Source organism: Abramis brama, assembly GCF_963993115.1.
Source record: "Abramis brama genome assembly, chromosome: 18".
In the NCBI taxonomy this organism is placed as follows: Eukaryota; Metazoa; Chordata; class Actinopteri; order Cypriniformes; family Leuciscidae; genus Abramis; species Abramis brama.
The window spans coordinates 27,717,058-27,738,229 of NC_139980.1; the positions used below are offsets into that span (position 1 = coordinate 27,717,058).

Consider the following 21,172-nt stretch of genomic DNA (forward strand, 5'->3'; position numbering starts at 1 on the left):
CCCTCTGGAGATGATGACTCGGATGCGTTATCTCCCTCTGGGAGTGTAACGTTGCCTGAGCCAGATCCAGAAATGTCAGCTATGCTGAAACGGGCCGCCGAGGCTGTCGGGCTAGCGTGGAATCCTCCACCGTCTCGGTTGGATGATTGGTTTCTCGGGGCGGGGAGGGCCGCGCTGGTTCTTAGCCCGCCGCCCCAGTGCCTTTCTTTCCCGAAGTGCATGGAGAGCTTACCAGGTCGTGGACGGCACCTTTCTCTGCCTGAGTAGCTCAGTACCCTTGGCGGAGGAGTGGTGAAGGGTTACAAGGCTATTCCTCCAGTGGAGCGGTCTGTTGCGGCACACCTGTGTCCGGCGGCCGCTGCCTCTTGGACGGGGGATCCTCGTCTCCCCTCTAAGACCTGTGAGTTCTCGTCCGTTCTTACAGGCAGAGCTTACAAAGCCTGTGGGCAAGCCGCTTCCTCTTCGCATGCCATTGCATTTTCTTCCGAGAAGACCCCCCAAATGTGTTCGATCACTCCGTGCTTTCTTTCCTGCAAGATGGGTTGGAGTGAGGGCTGTCTCTCTCCACCCTCAAAGTGTATGTTGCTATATTTGCGCACATCATGATGTAGTGGATGGAAATCCATGGGAAAGCACGACTTGATCGTCAGATTCCTGAGGGGAGCGAGGAGACTGAATCCGCCTTGCGCCCCCTCTATACCCTCTTGGGACTTATCTCTGGTGCTACCGCACTGCAGAGACCTCCCTTTGAGCCTGCAGGCAGCTGAGTTCTATCTTTAAAAACAGTTCTCCTGCTTGCTTGGCCTCTATCAAGAGGGTAGGGGACTTTCGCATTTCGGTCGACGAATTGGGCCTGGAATCCGGGCCGGCTAACTCTGACTTTATCCTGAGACTCCGGCCTGGATATGTGCCCAAGGTTCCTACCTCTCCCCTTAAAAGGGACCAGGTGGTGAACCTGTAAGCGCAAGACCCAGCCCTGGCTTTTTTCTGTCCTGTCCGCTCCTGCGGTTAACGTGGACAGAACGCAAAGCCTCAGGACCTCAGTCCAACTCCTGTTACGGAGACCAGCAGAAGGGAAAGGCTGTCTCCAAGCAGAGGTTGGCCCACTGAGAAAAACAAAAAGATAGTGGACACCATTGTCTTGGCGTATCAATCCCAAGATGCACCATGCCCCTCTGGGTTGCGAGCCCACTCCTCTAAAATGAGAGTGTAGCTTCTCCTTGGGCGTTGGCACAGGGTGCTTCGCTGACAGATGTTTGTAGAGCTTTGGGTTGAGCGACACCAAACATGTTCGCTAGAAAAATAGCCTATGTGTCGAGCCGTTTGTTTCCCATGTGCTCCCTTCACATGAAGCCAGTTACACTGTGAGCCCGGTTCAAAGTGTTGGCTTGCTGCGCCATTCCCCTCCTATGGACCAGATACGTGCACAATTTTTGCTCCAGTAGAGTTCCTCTTAGCCGAACCCTGTCGAGTTCCTCCACACCCTTCGGCAACGGACGTGGCTCAGCGTCCGATGCCAGGCCTAGCACTCGTATGCACTGGTGGAACCTGTGCTAGGCTGGGCCCATATGTTGTGATCTGGCGACCCCTATATGTGTATTCTTCCACAGTACGGCTCCCTGCGGCAAGCCTGTGTCTTTCCCTTGGAAGAGCCCCCTCTGCCGTCATTGACCGGTGTGTCTCCCCTCAGTGACATCCCATATGTTGCACTGCCCAGTAACGCCCAGTCCATATGTATATCCTCCACATGTATACCTCCCTACGGGCAGGATGTGGCTTCCGCAGCATTTTCCTTTCCAATGAAAGGGCACGCTTTCCCAGTGTTAACAAGTCTGACTGAGTGGGTCTTGCGGAACAGCAGTGACTTCCCTGGCCTAAGCCCTGTCCTATCTCTGCCTCAATAATGCGGGGGGATCAGGAGACTTTTGTCTAGGCACTAGAAGGTGGCAGCACTAGTGGCGTTTTAATAGGGATCTCAATCAGTTGATACGTCGACTACGTTGAACGTGAACGACTGAAAGGGAACGTCTCGGTAACGTATGTAACCCTCGTTCCCTGAATGAGGGAACGGAGACATAGTCCCGTCGCCACTATTGCTGGACCACCGCTGACTCCGGGCTCTGCTCGGCTCCTCAGCGAAAAACAAGTGGTGCGTGCATCCACTTCCATATTTATAACCGCATTGCAACCGTGGATGCAAAGCTTGCACGCCAAAATATGTGCATTGGCTCGTTTTATCAATACTCGAAGATGACAGGCTCCCTAAGCATGATCCTAATCAGTCGATATGTCGACTATGTCTCCATTCCCTCCTTCAGGGAACGAGGGTTACATACGTAACTGAGAAGTTCTATCAAGGTAACATAACATGCTTAAGCTTCTGTTGGTTTAATAAATGTTTATATGTGAATAAAAGCCTAATTTCAATCTGTTCATAGCATAAAGCTATCCGATTGTGTCTCTTCAGACAATTTTGGACTAAACCACTCATGGTGAGTAAATGATGAAAGAATTTTAATTTTGGGTTAACTATCCTTTATACTGTTAGTTAGTATCATGTGTTAAAGTATGCCAAAACAGCATCATGATGAAGAAGCAGCTGACAAGGGTGCCTAAGATATACTTAGATATTTGTCTAAATTTTCACCATTGTGCTGCATATACAACATCATTTTTTATTTTATTTTTACCATGCATTAAACCTCACATTAACCAACTAACTTAATCACAGTTGTTCTTATATTCTTATGGTCTGTGTATCTCTCCTCTAGGAGAATTCCTGCCACCAAGAAAAAAAGGTCTGTGTCTTGAAGAGAGCTTGATGAGATTGCATTCATTAGAGAATACACAACCCATCAGCATAACAGATGACAGTTTGCTTGAGTCTGTAATTAACACATTTATATTAAAGTTGCATTAAGAGGGCAAGCATTAGAGTATTTTATGGAGAATGGGCATTATGCTGTCATTGATTGCATTTGGAGCCATGCATTCATAATAATTTCCCTTTGTGTTCACACACCCTAATTATGCTCCCCATGCTAATCAGTGTTCCATAAAGCTGCATGTATTTGTCTATTAACATCTTCATGAAATTATCATTAAGCTGGTAATGGTAAGCTCTAAATGGTAAAGCTATTGCAGAAAGCATCTAAACACCATTATCAGTTTCAGCAAATGCAAATGTTTGTGAATAAAAATAGTCCCACATATGTGTAATAAAAGTCTGAATTTGATTATATGGGCAACACATTTGCTGTCATTTGTCATATTAACACTAAAGGGAACTCTGCAAGCCACATAAATTGGTGTGCCCCTGTTTTGCTTTAAAGGTACAGTCCATAATTGTTGACACAGGGACACCTAAGAGACCAGGAAATTAGATGTGTGCTCCTAAGACATATAGGCAGTGTCACTGGAGGAGATTTATAAACCAAGTATTGTTCTTATGATGATGCTATATGCCCCGTTGTGGCACGGTAATTTAAGACACTGTGAACTTCCCTTTTACAATTATTTTTATTGTACACTGTTTAAAGTACCTTCTTAAAGACCCCATGATATGTATTAATGAATGCTTACAGTTTTTCCTATGGTAACAGTAAATTAGGGTGGGACACACTTTTAAAAACCAATAGAGTGATGTATTTTTTTAGGTCAAAGCCTGAAAACAAGTTTTAGCATTTTAGCACTTCCAATTCCAATTCCAAAAAGTCTGAAATAAGGTGTCTGGTTAACACAAGCTCAAGATATTTGTCAGTGTTTATTATGCATGCTTAACCGGTCCTACTCGACCCACTTCGAGCTGGATTCGAACCGGGGTCTCTGGCGTGGGAGGAAGGTGCGATAATAAGGATGTTACAGACCGCAGTCTCTAGCGTGCCTCTTGAGGCAAGGGGAGTGAGGTTTACACGCACAGCTCTTACTTGCCTACGTCCGTTACACAGGATTCATCCATGCACATCTTTTTATATACTCATGTTCCATGGTAATATCTGTAAATCGAAAAAATAAGCTCCCCCTCCGCCTTTCAACAACATCTCTTCTTTAATGAGGATTTAATGCACAGCTGGATAATAAAACCTCCCCTTCCGCAACCTGACAATCACATAAAATCGCAGCAGTTTGCAAACAACAATGCAATGATCCAATCAAATACTGATCGACAAAACCAAGTCTTGCCTTACTTTTTTTTTCTTGTTCAAAAAGCCATTTCCCTTGGTCACCATTGGGAAGAAAAGACAGTCACGATATCTGTTTCATTCCGACTTTAACAGACATTGACTAATGGTGCGGTCACATTAGTAACATTTCAAAGGTCCATTGTTTATTATCAATAGTGTAGTGATATGTGAAGCACAGCTCACACAGAAGTCACTTTCAAACCAATTAACTTTCTTGGTTTGTGACCAACTTGAAACCCTAACAAAATATGCATGGGGAAATCTTTCGCCCTCACATGAAATTCAGTCGTGTGGATTCCATTTGATACTTGTTTTTGGTTCAATAATTTTCCAAACAACAGTAAATGCAACCGAACCTTAAAAGCCACAAAAGTTTGGACAATTTGTTATTCTGACAATATATTGTACCATTAAGAGGCCTAATCAAGCTATGAGCAATATGCAGAGCTCCTTTGTGCATCAACAGTTGTACTAAAAAAAACAAAAAAACTAAGGAACCTATTCGTTTGCATGTCTCCTAAGTATTCAACTATCTAATAGCATACTACTAAAGGGATGCTGTCACAGTAAAATACATAATATGCATAATATATCTGATTATATGTTATGCACTGGATTGTGTATGTCTAGCCAAAATTATTTTGAATCTGTCTCATCCTGTGGGGTTTGAACCCCACACTCTCTACAGCTTCACTGACATTTCTGACAACCTAATGATATAGTTGCAGAGATACGGGCCAAGGAGATCTTAGAAGAGGAAGGGGAGTACGAGGAGGAAGAGGAGGAGGAGGAAGAAGATGAGATGGCTGCTGACGAAGAGGTTGAGGTGGAAGAAGAAGAAAAGGATGATGAAGAAGAAGTAGAAGAAGAAGATGGTGAGGAGATTGAGGAGGAGGAAGACGAATCTGCTGAAGAAGAGGAAGATGAAGAGGAGGAAGCAGCAGAGGAGGCTGAAGAAAAGGAGAAAGAAGAAGCTGATGCTGAGGAGGAAGAGGTAGATGAAGAGGAGGAAGCAGCAGCAGAGGAGGCTGTGGAGGAGAAGAAGGGAAAGGAAGAGGAGGCTGAAGAAAAGGAGAAAGAAGAAGCTGATGCTGAGGAGGAAGAGGAAGATGAAGAGGAGGAAGCAGCAGCAGAGGAGGCTGTGGAGGAAGAGGAGGAGGAGGGAAAGGATGAGGAGGCTGAAGAAAAGGATGAAGTGGAAGCTGATGAGGAGGAGGAAGAGGAAGAGGAGGAAGCAGCAACAGAGGAGCCTGACGAGGAAGAGGAAGGAAAAAAAGCAGAGGCTGAAGAAAAGGAGAAAGAGGAAGCTGATGCTGAGGAGGAAGAAGAACATGAAGAGGATGCTGCTGCTGCTTCTGCTGCTCCCGAAAAGGAAGATGCTTCCATCCCTGCCGAACTAGATGAGGAGAAAGATGAAGCTGCAGAACTTGTCACCTCTAAAGAAGATGAGGCAGCTGAAGATGATGATGAGGAGGACAGAACTGATGCAGATGAAAAGGTTCCTACTGCATCACTAGATGATCAGGATGATGAATCGAGCAAAGCAGAAGAGGAGGATGACGATGGCACCATAGATGATCTAAAATCTGATGCTGAAATCCTCCCACCTTTGCCCACAGAAGAGCAAGACGATGATGTTGAAGTTGTAGCTGATGATTCCTCCTCTAAAGATATCAAAGAAGCAGAAGATGCTCTTGAGGTTGGGGAGGCTGGCCATGAAGAACCACCTCAGGAAGAAGATGATAAAGAAGAATTAGCCGAGCCAGCCCTTAAATTGCCTCCTACTACAGACGATGACAATACTGATGATGACCAAAAAGATGACCAAAGTGAGGAGAAAGATGATGACGATGATGTCCAGGAGGCTGATATCCCCATTGTGCTTGGTATCATAGCAGATGCTGGTGTTACAGTCACTGATGTTGAAGCTCAGGAAATTGGTGAGGAACCTATACTTAAAGTTGATGGTGATGCAGAGATATTAACACCCATAGAGGAGAGTGCTGCTAAAGCTGACGACGCAGTAGCTGATATAGCTGGCTCACAAGATGGCTTAAGCGCTACTGATATCCCATCTGATGACCACGATGATAAGATAGCTAAAGAACTAGCTGACGATCACGGTGAGGGTGTTAAAGACAGTCTTAAAGATGAGACTGGTGTTGGGCTGAAAGACGCTGACTCTGAAAAAGATATAACAAGTGAAGGTGAGGGTGTTACTGAGGAGCCTGAGCTAGCTGATGATGTTGCAGATAAGGAGGAGCAGGAGGCAGAGGGAAAAGAGGAGGGAGATGAACAGATAAGTGGTGAGGATGATGATGGTATTATAGTAACAGCACCTGTAGTTAGTTCCGAACCAGGTGGAGATGACACAACAGTGATGGCTGATGAAGATGATGGCTCTTCACCTGAGAAAGGTACCAAAAATATTTTTAGTTATTGACTCCGAAAGGTTTGTTTGCTTTTCAAAAATGTGTTCATGGCAAAATGACAGATAATGTTGCAGCCAGTGATTTTAGGGTTGGGAACTGAGATAAAAAAAAATATGGTTTATAATGTTTTGTTTCTGTAGTTTTCACACATGCATTTGGATGCAGTCGGAACACCATACTAAAATACTCTGACAGTTGAACTGAACTTTTTCACTGGCACTGCAGCATCATTACTGAATCTACATTGCAAAACAAACAGCGCGACCAATGTAGTTTGATTCCCAAAAGAATCACTTCGAGCTGGTTCTTGTTAGTGAATCAAAAAACACCCAGCACAACCAGTGCAGTCCGTTTCCCGAACAAATGACTCTCTTTTCAGTCGACTCTTTTTAGTGAATTTATTTTTAGTACGTTTTGTCATTAGAATTTTATAAAAAAAATAATGAATGAAATTTGTTTACACATTTTTGTTTGTTTAGTATTGTATTGATTTTAACATATTTAAGGCAAAATTAATATAATATTAATAAAAATTATTTAAAAACCTTTCAAATAAACAAAGTTTGTTTAAACACCTTTTTCAAAAACTGTTTTAAATCATTTGTTTTATATCATTGGGCAGTAACATTGCATTTCCCAACATCACATTCTTTACAAGTACTAAAAGAATACTTGATGGAACCATTAAGGAACCATAATCATTAGCAAAAAATTCTCTAGAATTTTTTATGATTCCCATCGCTAATTGTTATATCAGTCTGCAACCCTGTAAAAGTGATCAGTTGACTTAGCTTTAAAAAAAAATATGGAAACCTGTTGCCTTCAAATTATTAAGTAAATAAACCATGCATGATTGAAAAAAGTAAGTTATGTGGAATTGTCAAGTTCATGTAAATAAATTTTTTTTAATTATGCATGAAGGCTTACTTAATTTTAAGGCAATGGGTTTCCCCACTTTTTTAAGTTAAGTCAACTGATCACTTTTTACTAATTTTGCTTTTTTTAACCAAAGGTTTGCACAATTTTAGCCAAAAACAATAATCATTTAGACGTCACTTTGCTGTCACACAAAAATAGTTTAGTCTAAGTTTGCTACCATACATATCCAAATACGCTGGTAGGAAAGGACCCCATTTGAGTTCTAATTGAATTGAAGTCTAATTCATGCTGGGTGGATCAAAGAACAACACCTGGTGTATTGCTGTTCAGCTGCCAGTGAAACGGTTAGAATCCATGAGAGACTGCTTTCATGTGAGCTGTCACCAAGCGGTTGTCCTGAAAGAGGTCATTCAAGGGTATCAAAGTTCTAGATGATCAAGGAAAAAATGGGAAACTACGCTAAATGAAGGTCAAAATTGGTTACCGAGGCTTAAATGAGTAGTTAAGAATAGTGGTCATAGTCATTGTCTTATAGTAGCGCATAAAGAAATTAATTGGTAAGCTTAGATAATGTATACCGCTTATGCTTTTTACTAATGGTCGTTAAAATAGGGCTGCTTGACTTTACCCTGCTAACCTAATTTAGCTGATTTGATAATTCTCTCTGCGCAAAGCTAAACCAACTGTTCCAGTTCTTAACTCGCTACTGATGTTGCTAATGAATTTTGAAGGATCAGCCTCAATACAATAATTGAAAAAAATGTTCTGTATGTAAATTAAATCTGATTATATCTCTTTGTAAAACACTAATGCAATCTACCCAACAACAAAGGGAAAATCTTAGCTGCGCCAAAATTGCTTGGCAGAGTTCAAGAATAATAGGTCAAATGAAAATAAATTGTTATCCATTGAGGCCTCTGCTGACTTTGTCATGTGTATAACTCATCTATACAACAGCTTCTGAAGCCAAAGAGGATGTGGACATGGAAGAAACGGTTCAAGGTATAGTCTGTTTTCAAAATGCTCAGTATGAAAAGCATCTCACTAGTAAATGTTGAAAGTAGAAATTTCTGTTTTATCACATTAATTGAATTTTAATGGTTACTAAAGGCTTTAAAGTCTTGATAGATTCGAAATAAAATCATGAAGACTTCTTGTGATCTATCTGGCAAGCCTTATAAATATGTTTTCTTTTCTTTCAAAGGCATAACAACCCTGGAAGAAGAGGAAAAAGATGAAAAGGAAGAAAGCGCAGACGAAGTGGAAATTGCAGAAAAAGCGCTAGAACCAGAACCGGTCCCTAAAGGTAACAAACATGGCAACAGTTTGCTTGCATGAAGCATACAAAATGAACCAGAATTAAAATGAGAAAATTCTGCCAACACTAATAAGCTAAAAGGTTATTGACTGTGGAAGAGTGGGGTTCTATACAACATGCAGAGGTCTGATGGTGGTGGATGAGGGGAGAAGAGGGCATGAGTGTGTGTGTGTGTGGCAAGAGATGTGAGGGTTGAGAAGACCCTTAGGACTCAAACTTTGATCTCCAAAGACTTTCTGATGGCTCATTTTTCCATCTACTACACAACAGTAGGATCAATAGGATGATGCTGGTGTGTGTCTACTAGTTTGGTTAAAAGACGCATTTTGCAACTGAACTTATAACTTATAACAAAAAACCTATTTATCTGTTATTTTAATACATTCACATTTATTAATTTAGCAGATGCTTTTATGCAAAACACTTACAAATGAGGAATACAACAAGCAAAGAGGAAATCTTAAAGCTACACTGTGTAAGATTTTCTCCCATCTAGCAGTGAAATTGTATATGACTACCAAATGAATATTACTTTCTAGCCCCTCCCATTCCAAGGGCGTTTTAACTCCTACGGTGGCCGTATTATTCCAAGATTAACATGGCTTCCAGTTCGACTTCGTCCATGAGTGTTCCTTCGAGTGATGAGTTTACTTTAGAAAACTATTACAAATTGCATTTAGTTATTTAGTCAGTTAACATGTAGGTTATGACCTCTATATAAAACGAATAATAGTTTTACGTTTTCGTTATTTTGGTACCATTTCATTGCTAACATCAGCTAGGTTCCCAAACGAATGCAAGATAATCTTAGTAAAGTATCATTGCTATCGTTATTCTGTATATTGTACGAGATTAATTGTTTAAGGCAATGTTTACAGCGTAGGCTACATAATTTCCTCCATGAGCGAGTAATCTCCCCCTCGCATTCGTCACGGTGCCACTGAGTGTAAAAGTACGAAAGGCGAAGCTTGAATTTCCAGGTATGTCCCTCTTTGGCTAATGTATTTTCAGGATGGAGGAGCAACATGGCTGCCGTCATTCGAGCGACTCACTCGTATGTATTCTGAATGGCAGATTCTACGCTTACAGTGGAAGTAATTACACATAATTATAATTTTGAAAGAACAAAGTGTTTTTTGCTAAGAATCAACTTAAAAAATTACACTTTAAAGAGGTCATAAACTTGAGAAGTGCTAGTAATACAAACTAAAGTTTAAGTAATACAAAGTTTATTTATTCAAAATAATTATTTCAATTATATTATATGCCTATGTAACCTAAAATACTCTTTGGCATAATTTTTCTATTTACCTCAACAGTTTTTCTGCATATGTGAGGTCCTCAAAAGGGAAGGAAGAAAAAAAAAGGTTAAGGTAGCGTCAGCTTCTAGAGTTATTTGGCTGAACACCATGAAATCATAAATAATGCACTAAAAGTGTAAAAAGGTATAACCTTGGCCATGTTAAAATTAACATTAAATAAAAGCAGAAAGAGCACAAGGGTCATTTTGTTCTAGTGAGATGCATTCCTCCCTTTCCAATTATTCCTGCTATTTGATTTATTGATATGGTGTTGAACTACAATTTTTCTGAATTCCTCCGGTGGGCAAAAGATCTTACTGGGTATCAGATTAAAATCTGGAGAGGAGATTGGGGATAAAGCAATGTGTGTATTGCAGGATGGAAATCTAATCCCGTGCTGAGACAATGTATGACACAGCAGTATCGCAGACTCAGAGCTGAGATGAGTTCAGAGCACTGCTAGTTCTTCTGTCTGGGAACAGGAGAATGAGGTGTACTTGGATGTACCTGCAGAGACAACAGTGGAACACGGCGAGACTGAGCCTACACTGCACTATATACAGTGAGGAAAATAAGTATTTGAACACCCTGCTATTTGCAAGTTCTCCCACTTAGAAATCATGGAGGGGTCTGAAATTGTCATCGTAGGTGCATGTCCACTGTGAGAGACATAATCTAAAAAAGAAAATCCAGAAATCACAATGTATGATTTTTTAACTATTTATTTGTATGATATAGCTGCAAATAAGTATTTGAACACCTGAGAAAATCAATGTTAATATTTGGTACAGTAGCCTTTGTTTGCAATTACAGAGGTCAAACGTTTCCTGTAGTTTTTCACCAGGTTTGCACACACTGCAGGAGGGATTTTGGCCCACTCCTCCACACAGATCTTCTCTAGATCAGTCAGGTTTCTGGGCTGTCGCTGAGAAACACGGAGTTTGAGCTCCCTCCAAAGATTCTCTATTGGGTTTAGGTCTGGAGACTGGCTAGGCCACGCCAGAACCTTGATATGCTTCTTACAGAGCCACTCCTTGGTTATCCTGGCTGTGTGCTTCGGGTCATTGTCATGTTGGAAGACCCAGCCTCGACCCATCTTCAATGCTCTAACTGAGGGAAGGAGGTTGTTCCCCAAAATCTCGCAATACATGGCCCCGGTCATCCTCTCCTTAATACAGTGCAGTCGCCCTGTCCCATGTGCAGAAAAACACCCCCAAAGCATGATGCTACCACCCCCATGCTTCACAGTAGGGATGGTGTTCTTGGGATGGTACTCATCATTCTTCTTCCTCCAAACACGTTTAGTGGAATTATGACCAAAAAGTTCTATTTTGGTCTCATCTGACCACATGACTTTCTCCCATGACTCCTCTGGATCATCCAAATGGTCATTGGCAAACTTAAGACGGGCCTTGACATGTGCCGGTTTAAGCAGGGGAACCTTCCGTGCCATGCATGATTTCAAACCATGACGTCTTAGTGTATTACCAACAGTAACCTTGGAAACGGTGGTCCCAGCTCTTTTCAGGTCATTGACCAGCTCCTCCCGTGTAGTTCTGGGCTGATTTCTCACCTTTCTTAGGATCATTGAGACCCCACGAGGTGAGATCTTGCATGGAGCCCAAGTCCGAGGGAGATTGACAGTCATGTTTAGCTTCTTCCATTTTCTAATGATTGCTCCAACAGTGGACCTTTTTTCACCAAGCTGCTTGGCAATTTCCCCGTAGCCCTTTCCAGCCTTGTGGAGGTGTACAATTTTGTCTCTAGTGTCTTTGGTCTTGGCCATGTTAGTAGTTGGATTCTTACTGATTGTATGGGGTGGACAGGTGTCTTTATCCAGCTAACGACCTCAAACAGGTGCATCTAATTTAGGATAATAAATGGAGTGGAGGTGGACATTTTAAAGGCAGACTAACAGGTCTTTGAGGGTCAGAATTCTAGCTGATAGACAGGTGTTCAAATACTTATTTGCAGCTGTATCATACAAATAAATAGTTTAAAAAAAAATTTTTTTTTAGATTATGTCTCTCACAGTGGACATGCACCTACGATGACAGTTTCAGACCTCTCCATGATTTCCAAGTGGGAGAACTTGCAAAATAGCAGGGTGTTCAAATACTTATTTTCCTCACTGTATGAAGTTCCGGTACTGGTACTTGTACAGAGAGTTTCAAATACATTTGGTTAAGTAGAAAAGGTCATTATGTTATCAATTCAAGAACACTCAAGCAACCTGGGCTGGACACCCAACCCTGTCCACCCAACCCTGTCCACAACCAAGTGTAGCATTGAATGTGGGCAGGCATTTTTTGACATCACAAAAGGTACTTATGATTTATGGGGATTAAAAAAAAGGAGTGGATGGATTTTTATCATTATAGGGTGGTTGTGTACACAGACTGCCAACACACATTTATGTTCAAACACCATGAAAGTGAATTTTGCAACTGGTTTGGGGAAAACTCACACTTGGATGTAGGCTTGGATGTCCATCGCAGGCTGCAGCGAGATGCTTCTCAGCTTGTTTTGTCCATTAGATCGAAAGATCTGAAAAAAAAAAACATACATTTACCCACCCATAGACCCTCCCCTCCAAGAAATCAGGACAGAAGTGGTTGAAAGGACAAAAGAGACAGATTAAAACACCTGGTGTAAACGGGTATGTATCTGCCTCATCTACGTGATCCGAGCGACCAAAACCAGGTGTAAACAGTGCATTGTTCAGGTCGGATTTGTTGCAGGGGCATTGCTAGGTGGTTGCTGGTGGTATACTGTAACTATAAGCAATTGTTAACCGTATATTTGTAATTAAACTTTTAGACAAGGTTTTGTCAAGACAACAATCAAAGTTTGTCTTGACCAACTTTACTTTTCTAGTTAAATATATTCAAAAGTTTGTTTTTAACCTACAGTGATTTCACAGCAACATACTGATTTATATTCAATCTCCTGCTGTTTGTGCAATGAACATTAAAAATGTATGTCAAGTCTGTGGGCATTTATACATGCTGAATTTAATATGGCTTATGCAGATCTCAAGTTGACCACTGCTTTTATGAAGTGAAATTAATAACACTACGACCAATCACAACAAGCCCCATACGCTTAGCTACCAGTGGAGCTAACTGGTAGATTAGACTCTTGCCGTATCCGGTCGGCAAAACAGCAAAAACGCCCTTCTTGCAAAGGAACGATTCCAGTGCCGTCTTCTGTTCCTCTTTTAGATAAAAAGCCAAGTCTAACTCGTTCATTGTAGCGGCCAAAACCGTTTCAAACAACTGGTGTTCATCCATAGCCATCTTGCAATGTTTACTAATGAGCTCTCCTCTGGCCCGCCTATATCAGATAACCTGATGTGATTGGTGCAGCTCGGCTACAAGGGCATAGTTAATGAGCATCATTACTCAACGTCAGAGTAAACTCGCTGAGCAAATTCAACTTGTGCTCTCACGAGAACTCTGGATTTCCAGGGTAGGTTAGGACTATGTTTTTGGAAGGAATTTTGTTCAAAGATCAACAAAAGATGTTGATCCAGAAACAATTCTTACTTGGCAAAATCACGGTGACCACCTTTGCTCTTAGGTAGGATATATATTAAATAATAGATCTGTTACTAAACTCCAGCTGTTGAAGGTGATAGAAAAAACAAACACAATTTCAGCTATGCTTTCATTAAACTTCCACAGCTACATCCCTGATCACCTCGCGTGTTGGTATAAAGTATTTTATATTATTTTTAATTCACTATTATTCAGTAAATTGGTGGCAGCAATATGATAAAATTGTAATATGTTTAAGGTGCACTGTGTGTGCACCTTTGGCCCCATCATAAAAATAAAAATAATTATTTGGGAGTCTTAAAAATAGGGTTTTGTCCCGCTGATCTGTTTTATTGACAAGTTTAACTCACTTGTTTTTGACTTTAGTACTTTAGTTCTTTAAAATGTTGTGCTCCAAAGAAAATTACAGCAATAACATCACCCCCATTCCATTTACTGCAGAGAGGAGGCCAGAAAAAAATGAGAATCTCTGCCCTGCCTGCAGGCAAGCAGCAGATACTCTGTCATTCCTCTATCAAGAACATCATTAGATATGTTTCACACAACAAAATAAATCCCTGCTGAGAGAAAGAAGCCTGCTGGTAGGGGAGCGAGAGCAAAAACGTGGAACTTGAAGAGATCCATTTTGACCCATGGGGTTGAACAGTCTTCACAAAAAGCACAAACAAAGTACAAAAAAGATCTGAACATCAAAGTTTGCGCGCGTGTGTGTGTGTGTGTGTGTGTAAGCAAGTCTGTGTCTTTTGTCTTTCTATTTTCTTTCTGGACTATAAGACTCACCTTTTGTTTTGTTGGTTTTATTTCTTAAAACAGCTGAGGAAGTGAAGGAAAAAGAAGCAGAGGAACCTGTGGCAAAGGCTGAAAAAGAAGGTCGGTACACAATTACAGTGTAAGTGCTGCTATTTTCTTTAAATGGGGAAACATTATATATATGTATATTATATACTGTATATGCAGGGCCTAAAATTAACACTCGCCAAGCGCCGGTAACATTTTTTAGGAATTCTAAAAATACAATGTTGTGAGAACATGAACAATATTTTATTTTATTTTATTTTATTTTATTTTATTTTATTTTATTTTATTTTATTTTATTTTATTTTATTTTATTATTTTATTTTATTTTATTTTATTTTATTTTATTTTATTTTATTCTATTCTATTCTATTCTATTCTTGTAAACTGTACTCATTTTCACCTCCAGCTTGCTTGCGCAGAAAATAATGACAGTGACTTTAAATACACATGGAGCAGCACTAAACCAGTGCAGATAATGCCTGGTTACACTATATGAAGTTTCAATGGCAAATCAAAGTCATAGGGATAATATCCTATCTTCCAACTTCCAATGCCCCTGCTGATCTTAATCAGTCAGGAGTAAATGCATTTTATTAGCTAATAAACTTCTGCACCAAAGGTCAGTGAGAAAACAAAGGAAGAAAGAATGCATGCTGTTTTAATAACACAGATCATGTATTCGGCTGCAGGGTCGACTGATATCAAAAATGGCATTTGCATTTTAGGTTAAAGGCATTTTGAACGACACCTCCCTGTAATTCCCCGCGAGCATGTAAGCAACACAATCAAAACCGGCTTTTTGAATTTCAATTATTATTCAAAGAGACTTCTTGGAATTCTTGCAGCTGCTAAAAACATTTCCCTGCTTCTCAGCCATTTGCCATTCTTGTTAATCTCTGTTTGTTGGCGGGGTTGTCAACCTGTTTTTATTTTTAGCTGGCTTCCTTCTTGTTGTAATAATCCAATCTCTTTACTGATGCGGTGGCATTTAATCATAAAATGTCACATTAATTCTGACAAATTTATGCAATCCAAACTTATAATGAAGGTGTCATATTTGTATCTTGTGATTTACTACCACCACTTTAAAAATTAATTTTAGTAATAACATTTTGATTTATGGACATAAAATCTGGCATTGGTCTCTGATGGCATAAGCATATTATGGGTTTTAAAGATAATGACATCCATATTTTAAGCTGTAAAAGACATTTATCTCTGTGTTTAGCTGCCAATGTGATCTTTATCATCCTGTGTTGATTTAAACAAGGCTAATCTAATACATCGCTCATTAGACTCTCTTTATTTTAACAGTTTTTCAAAAAAAAAAAAGTCATTTACATCATAATCATTTTTGTATTTAATGGATTTTTGCAATTGATTTGGTTTCGGTATTGACAAGTCTGCCTGTTCTAGCAAAAAAAAAAAAAAAACACAATAACGTCACAGCCGATGATTCATATGAACCAAAGATGGCTAAAATAGGCAGGAAATGAAATGATCACTGTAGTCTATGTCGACAGGACACTCACTATTTTGCATTTGTTTGAATCCAGACAAACAAAAAGAGCCCTCTACATGTCCTTGTATGCATTCAGTAATACATAAAGATCCTCAAAAAGCCCAAGACACTAAACCAAAGGAAGAAAAAGGTATTTGGTATTGACTTGCAAGGTCAATATCATGCATGTTGTTTTAAAATATAAAAAGAAAAAGCATGGGCATATTTTCAACTTTCTGCATAACAGTGCCATTTTATAGCAAATCACACTGGCCATGTCTAAAGCATAGATCTAGTCAGAGACATGCCAATATCTTTGTTCTAACAAATTTTGTGAGCTCTTCATGCAAAAACAACTGACCAAGATGATATTTAGTATTTTGCACATGAAATAAATCGCATGCTTAAAATATAATCATTGATTGGTGAATGATGTGTACCTAAAATCATATATACATCAGTGTTATAGTAGTGGCTGAAGAGGTGGGTGTACTGTGAATTGATCAAGATAACATGCATGCATACACACGGAACAAGGATTGTAAATTATGCGTTTGTGCACATCTGGACCATATGGGTAATTTCTGTATCAGCAGATACAGAAAATCATATTTGAATTAGTTAACTTTAGATATATTTGCTCTTAATGACCCTAACTCCTTACTGTAAACTCATCATACTGCTTTCTACTAAAAGTATTTATTTTTACAATAAAATATGGATGATATATAAAAATGAATTTTCTTGTATATGCTCTCTCTGTATGTGGAACACATTTGTCTTATATTATGTTATTTAGTAAGCAGACAAATGTGTCCACTCAGAGTCGCCATCTAGTGGGATGAATTAAAGCTCTGCAGTAACTCGTCCTTTTTATCCGTTTTTCCTCCAGCTGAACCTGATAAAGTGAAGAAAAGAGGTACTTTTATTCCAGAAAAGACTTTGAATGCAGCTATTATAACTGCTTGTAATACATTTACTGACCACTTCAAGAAGCTAACAATAGATACTTTTAATGTATGTCTTCAAGTATTCAGAATTATGATTGGCCTTGTTCGTATAGGTATATTGATAGTACTTGATAGTATATTGAATAAAACAGTATAGAGCAGTTTAAGTAGAACTGAGTAGCTTTTCCAGTAGCAATTTAGACATTATTAAGTTTGTAAGTATGAGGCCACAGACTTTTAAACAACAGTTCTATGAACATAAATGAATATAAGGTAGCCTACTGTAACGTGTATTGTAGATACAATATGATCTGTTAGATTGTCTATTTTTGCTCATCTAGCTTAGTTCGACTTTCAAAGCATAGTAAATCAATGAAAAATATAACCCATGATCTCCTCTATGACCTATAATAATATAGCAATCTATTTTAGAGGACATCACTGAGGATCTTATATCAGTAAAATAGCTGGATTTTTTTCTCACTTCCAATAACTTTGACAAACACAATAGTGCCCCCTGGTGCATATCTGTTAATCTAGATTTTATTTTTTTTTAAATCAAAACCCCAACACTTAGGTATACTTCAGGATTCTTGACAGAGTATTTCAGCTCTAGTGTGATAATAATATATTGCAATATTAATCATGGCTACTGATCAATCCGGCAAATGCTTTTTTACAAGAACACTCTTTAGGACAGTGTGATTGATTCAGACATCAAGTTTAACACAGTTTTAATCTTCTCTCTCTCTCTCTCTCTCTCTCTCTCTCTCTCTCTCTCTCTCTCTCTCTCTCTCTCTCTCTCTCTCTCTCTCTCTAAACAAAGCCATCTGGTTTGATTCATGTCTGACTCATGTCACAGCTAAAATAGTCAGCCTTGAACGCAGGAGTAGGCCTATGTGATGCATTGTTTTGTTTGTTTAAAGCTGGTTAAGCTCAAGCAGGCAACTGTCGATTTCTACAGTAAACTGCTTGCTTTAGCAGCACAACTCAACAAGCATGTGCAAAAATATGAACTTGAAGTAATTAGACTAATATATTGATAAAGCATATTTACTGTATGTATGCTTGAAAAGATCAACTTGTTCTGTTAAGTTAGCAAAATGGATAAAAGAGGCTAATCAATAAGGCAATAAACTATTAAAAAGCAGAGCCAACAGCATTATGGGACATTTAAAAAAATCCAAATTTTCAATTCAATGCTTTTGATGCAATGTTCCCACAAACTCGGTAAAGACTTTGTGAAATAGGGAAAGTTTGAAAACGTATTTTTAGCTTAGCAAATTTGTAGGAACACATTTGGAGATACTGATATATGTTTGGAGAGATACTGATATGTTTTGATCAGGAAGCAACATTTTTTTTTCTTTTTTTTTTTTTTTTCTTACCAGACGTTGAGACCAAGAGAAAGGAGCCACTGCTTAAACAGAGAAAAGGTGCAGTATATGAGCTCTCACTCAGATCAAAATAATAAAAAACACACTTATATTCAATAGAGACGTGGAGTTTGTTTGTGGAAGAATATTGCACTAAAGGCTTTTTCCTTTCACCTCCTCACTATTTGCTCACCAGAAACAGAGGCTCCAAGAACAAGACTAGAGAAAGCAAAGAAAGGTAGCACAATGTGTTCCTGCTTTTATCATCATGCACTGAAAGATTTGTTTCAAATATTTTGTTATAATAGCCATGAATATTTAAGACTTGACATAATATTTGCTCTCTGGTCCACAGCTCCAAAAGCAAAGGCAGTGGCTGCCAGCATACTCAAAAAGAGAAGTAAGCTCACATGGATCTGATCATACTTATTTAAAGTGATTGTTCACCCTTAAATAAAAGGTCTGTCATTATATAGTCACCCTTATGTTGCACCAAACCTGTGTGACTTTCTTTCTTCCGTGGAACACAAAATATTTTGCTGAATGTTCACAGGCTCTTTTCCATAGATAAGAACGTAGGCCAGTAAGAGCTGTGCATGTAAACCTCACTCCCCTGGCCTCAAGAAGAGAGCTAGTGACTGATGCTAGCAGCTGCGGTATTGAGTGTCCTTGTTAGCTTGCCCGCCTCCCTAGCTGGAGACCACAGTTCGAATCCCGTTTAGGGGTGCGTTTCATGTACAACGACGTAACTCGCTGCTTTACTACAATAGTACGATACATCGTTGAAGAAATCAACTAGCTAGTCACGACTGTTTCCCAAAACTGTTTTGTCGCAAATTGGTCGTTCAACCACTTTGGTTAATGATGTTACGCAGGTGGTGGAGTAATAACTACTTTTAATGAATCTGTTTGAGATTGAATTAATGCTAGATGTTTTGCTATAAATTACAGACATTGCATCTGAGAAATATTTCTAATTTTACTTAGTTATTTTGCTCTATTTCCAGATTCAATCATAGGCTCGTTCTTACGCTCTAGAGCACGAACGCACATGCGCACTCTTCAACAACGACACGTTAAATCACTTGACAAACTAAAAGACGTAAATGACATTTGTATGTATTCTAAATAAAAGATACAGATTGTACTGAATGTCAGCTTGCTTATTTGGCTCAAGATTTGGATTTATTGAGTCCACATGTCATGCAAACAAGAAACTATGCTTCTAACCACAGGTCCAGAGCTGTTTACGAATGTACGTTAGACTCGCTGAACAATGCTGATAACAACGGAACTTGCGACGTAAGTTGGCTAACGATGTTTTCGGGAAACACACCCCAGAGCAGGTCGAGTAGGACTGGTTACATTTGGTGCTGTGACCCAGATGGGAGTGAGGTTTAGGGGGGCAGGTGTAACTGTCGTAGGCCAGTAAGAGCTGTGCGAGTAAACCTCACTCCCTTGAGCTCAACTGACACTACAGCTGCGGTCTTTAGCGTCCTTGTTAGCACGCCCGCCTCCCTCGCCGGAGACCACAGTTTGAACCATAGTGACCCAGATGGGTTCGAATATAGTAAAAAGTGTTCACGTCCTAAACTTGGAATTTTCTGCGAGCAGCGACTTGTACCACATGACTGCTGAACCACCTGACCGGCCACTGCAGATTCATTTTGGTGTTGATAGTGTTAGTTGACTCGTTGAAAATAGTAATTGCCAGGGCATGTATGGGGCGCCTTTTGTAAAGCGGCTCACGCTGAAAATAACAGCAACATTTTGTCACATTTAGCTTCAAACAATGTTTAAAAAACTGGTATGAATTTTTGACGGTCACTTTTTAGCACATTTACAACAATATTTGTCAACTTATTTTAAATAGTTAAATCTAAATATTAAATGTTACACCTAAATGTTAAATCTAAATTATAATCTAAATCTAAATGTTAAATCTAAATATTAAATCTAAATCTAAATGTTAAATTTAAATATTAAATCTAAATCTAAATGTTGAATCTAAATGTTAAATCTAAATCTAAATGTTAAATCTAAATATTAAATCTAAATCTAAATGTTAAATTTAAATATTAAATCTAAATCTAAATGTTAAATTTAAATATTAAATCTAAATCTAAATGTTGAATCTAAATGTTAAATCTAAATCTAAATGTTAAATTTAAATATAAAATCTAAATCTAAATGTTAAATTTAAATATTAAATCTAAATCTAAATGTTAAATCTAAATCTAAATGTTAAATCTAAATGTTAAATCTAAATCTAAATGTTGAATCTAAATGTTAAATCTAAATCTAAATGTTGAATCTAAATGTTTCAGGTGAAACTAAATATTTAACTAATATGCAAATTTAGATTTGATAAATGATAAACATTTAGATTCAACATTTAGATTTAACATTTAGATTCAACATTTAGATTTAGATTTAACATTTAGATTTATATTTAAATTTAACATTTAGATTTAACATTTAGATTTAACATTTAGATTTAGATTTAATATTTAGATTTAACATTTAGATTTAGATTTAGATTTAACATTTAGATTTAGATTTAGATTTAACATTTAGATTTAGATTTAGCATTTAGATTTAACATTTAACATTTAGGTGTAACATTTAATATTTAGATTTAACTATTTAAAATATCTCTAAGCTGACAAATATTGTTGTAAATGTGCTAAAAAGTGACCGTCAAAATTTCATACCAGTTTTTTAAACATTGTTTGAAGCTAAATGTGACAAAATGTTGCTGTTATTCTCAGCGTGAGCCGCTTTACAAACGGCGCCCCATAGGCATGAACGTTATGGTTATTACAACACCTTTACTTTACGGAGAGCTTACGACCTACTAGCTACGTTCTATA

The 21,172-nt window shown here is 38.7% G+C and overlaps 1 protein-coding gene across 16 annotated transcripts in view; it reads left to right on the forward strand.

Moving 5' to 3' along the window:
- trdn (triadin) overlaps window positions 1-21,172 on the forward strand; it is a 54,363-nt gene that overhangs the window by 20,606 nt on the left and 12,585 nt on the right. For 6 of the 16 annotated variants that reach the window (XM_084091520.1, XM_084091524.1, XM_084091510.1 and 3 more), the window contains 10 exons: window positions 2,772-2,798; window positions 4,907-6,601; window positions 8,453-8,497; window positions 8,700-8,801; window positions 14,488-14,544; window positions 16,029-16,124; window positions 16,866-16,892; window positions 18,315-18,359; window positions 18,496-18,537; window positions 18,655-18,699. In XM_084091520.1, the coding sequence (XP_083947646.1) occupies window positions 2,772-2,798; window positions 4,907-6,601; window positions 8,453-8,497; window positions 8,700-8,801; window positions 14,488-14,544; window positions 16,029-16,124; window positions 16,866-16,892; window positions 18,315-18,359; window positions 18,496-18,537; window positions 18,655-18,699 (2,181 nt within the window). The remainder of the gene's footprint in view (window positions 1-2,771; window positions 2,799-4,906; window positions 6,602-8,452; window positions 8,498-8,699; window positions 8,802-14,487; window positions 14,545-16,028; window positions 16,125-16,865; window positions 16,893-18,314; window positions 18,360-18,495; window positions 18,538-18,654; window positions 18,700-21,172) is intronic. The other 10 variants (XM_084091514.1, XM_084091513.1, XM_084091515.1 and 7 more) reach the window with 6 other exon arrangements.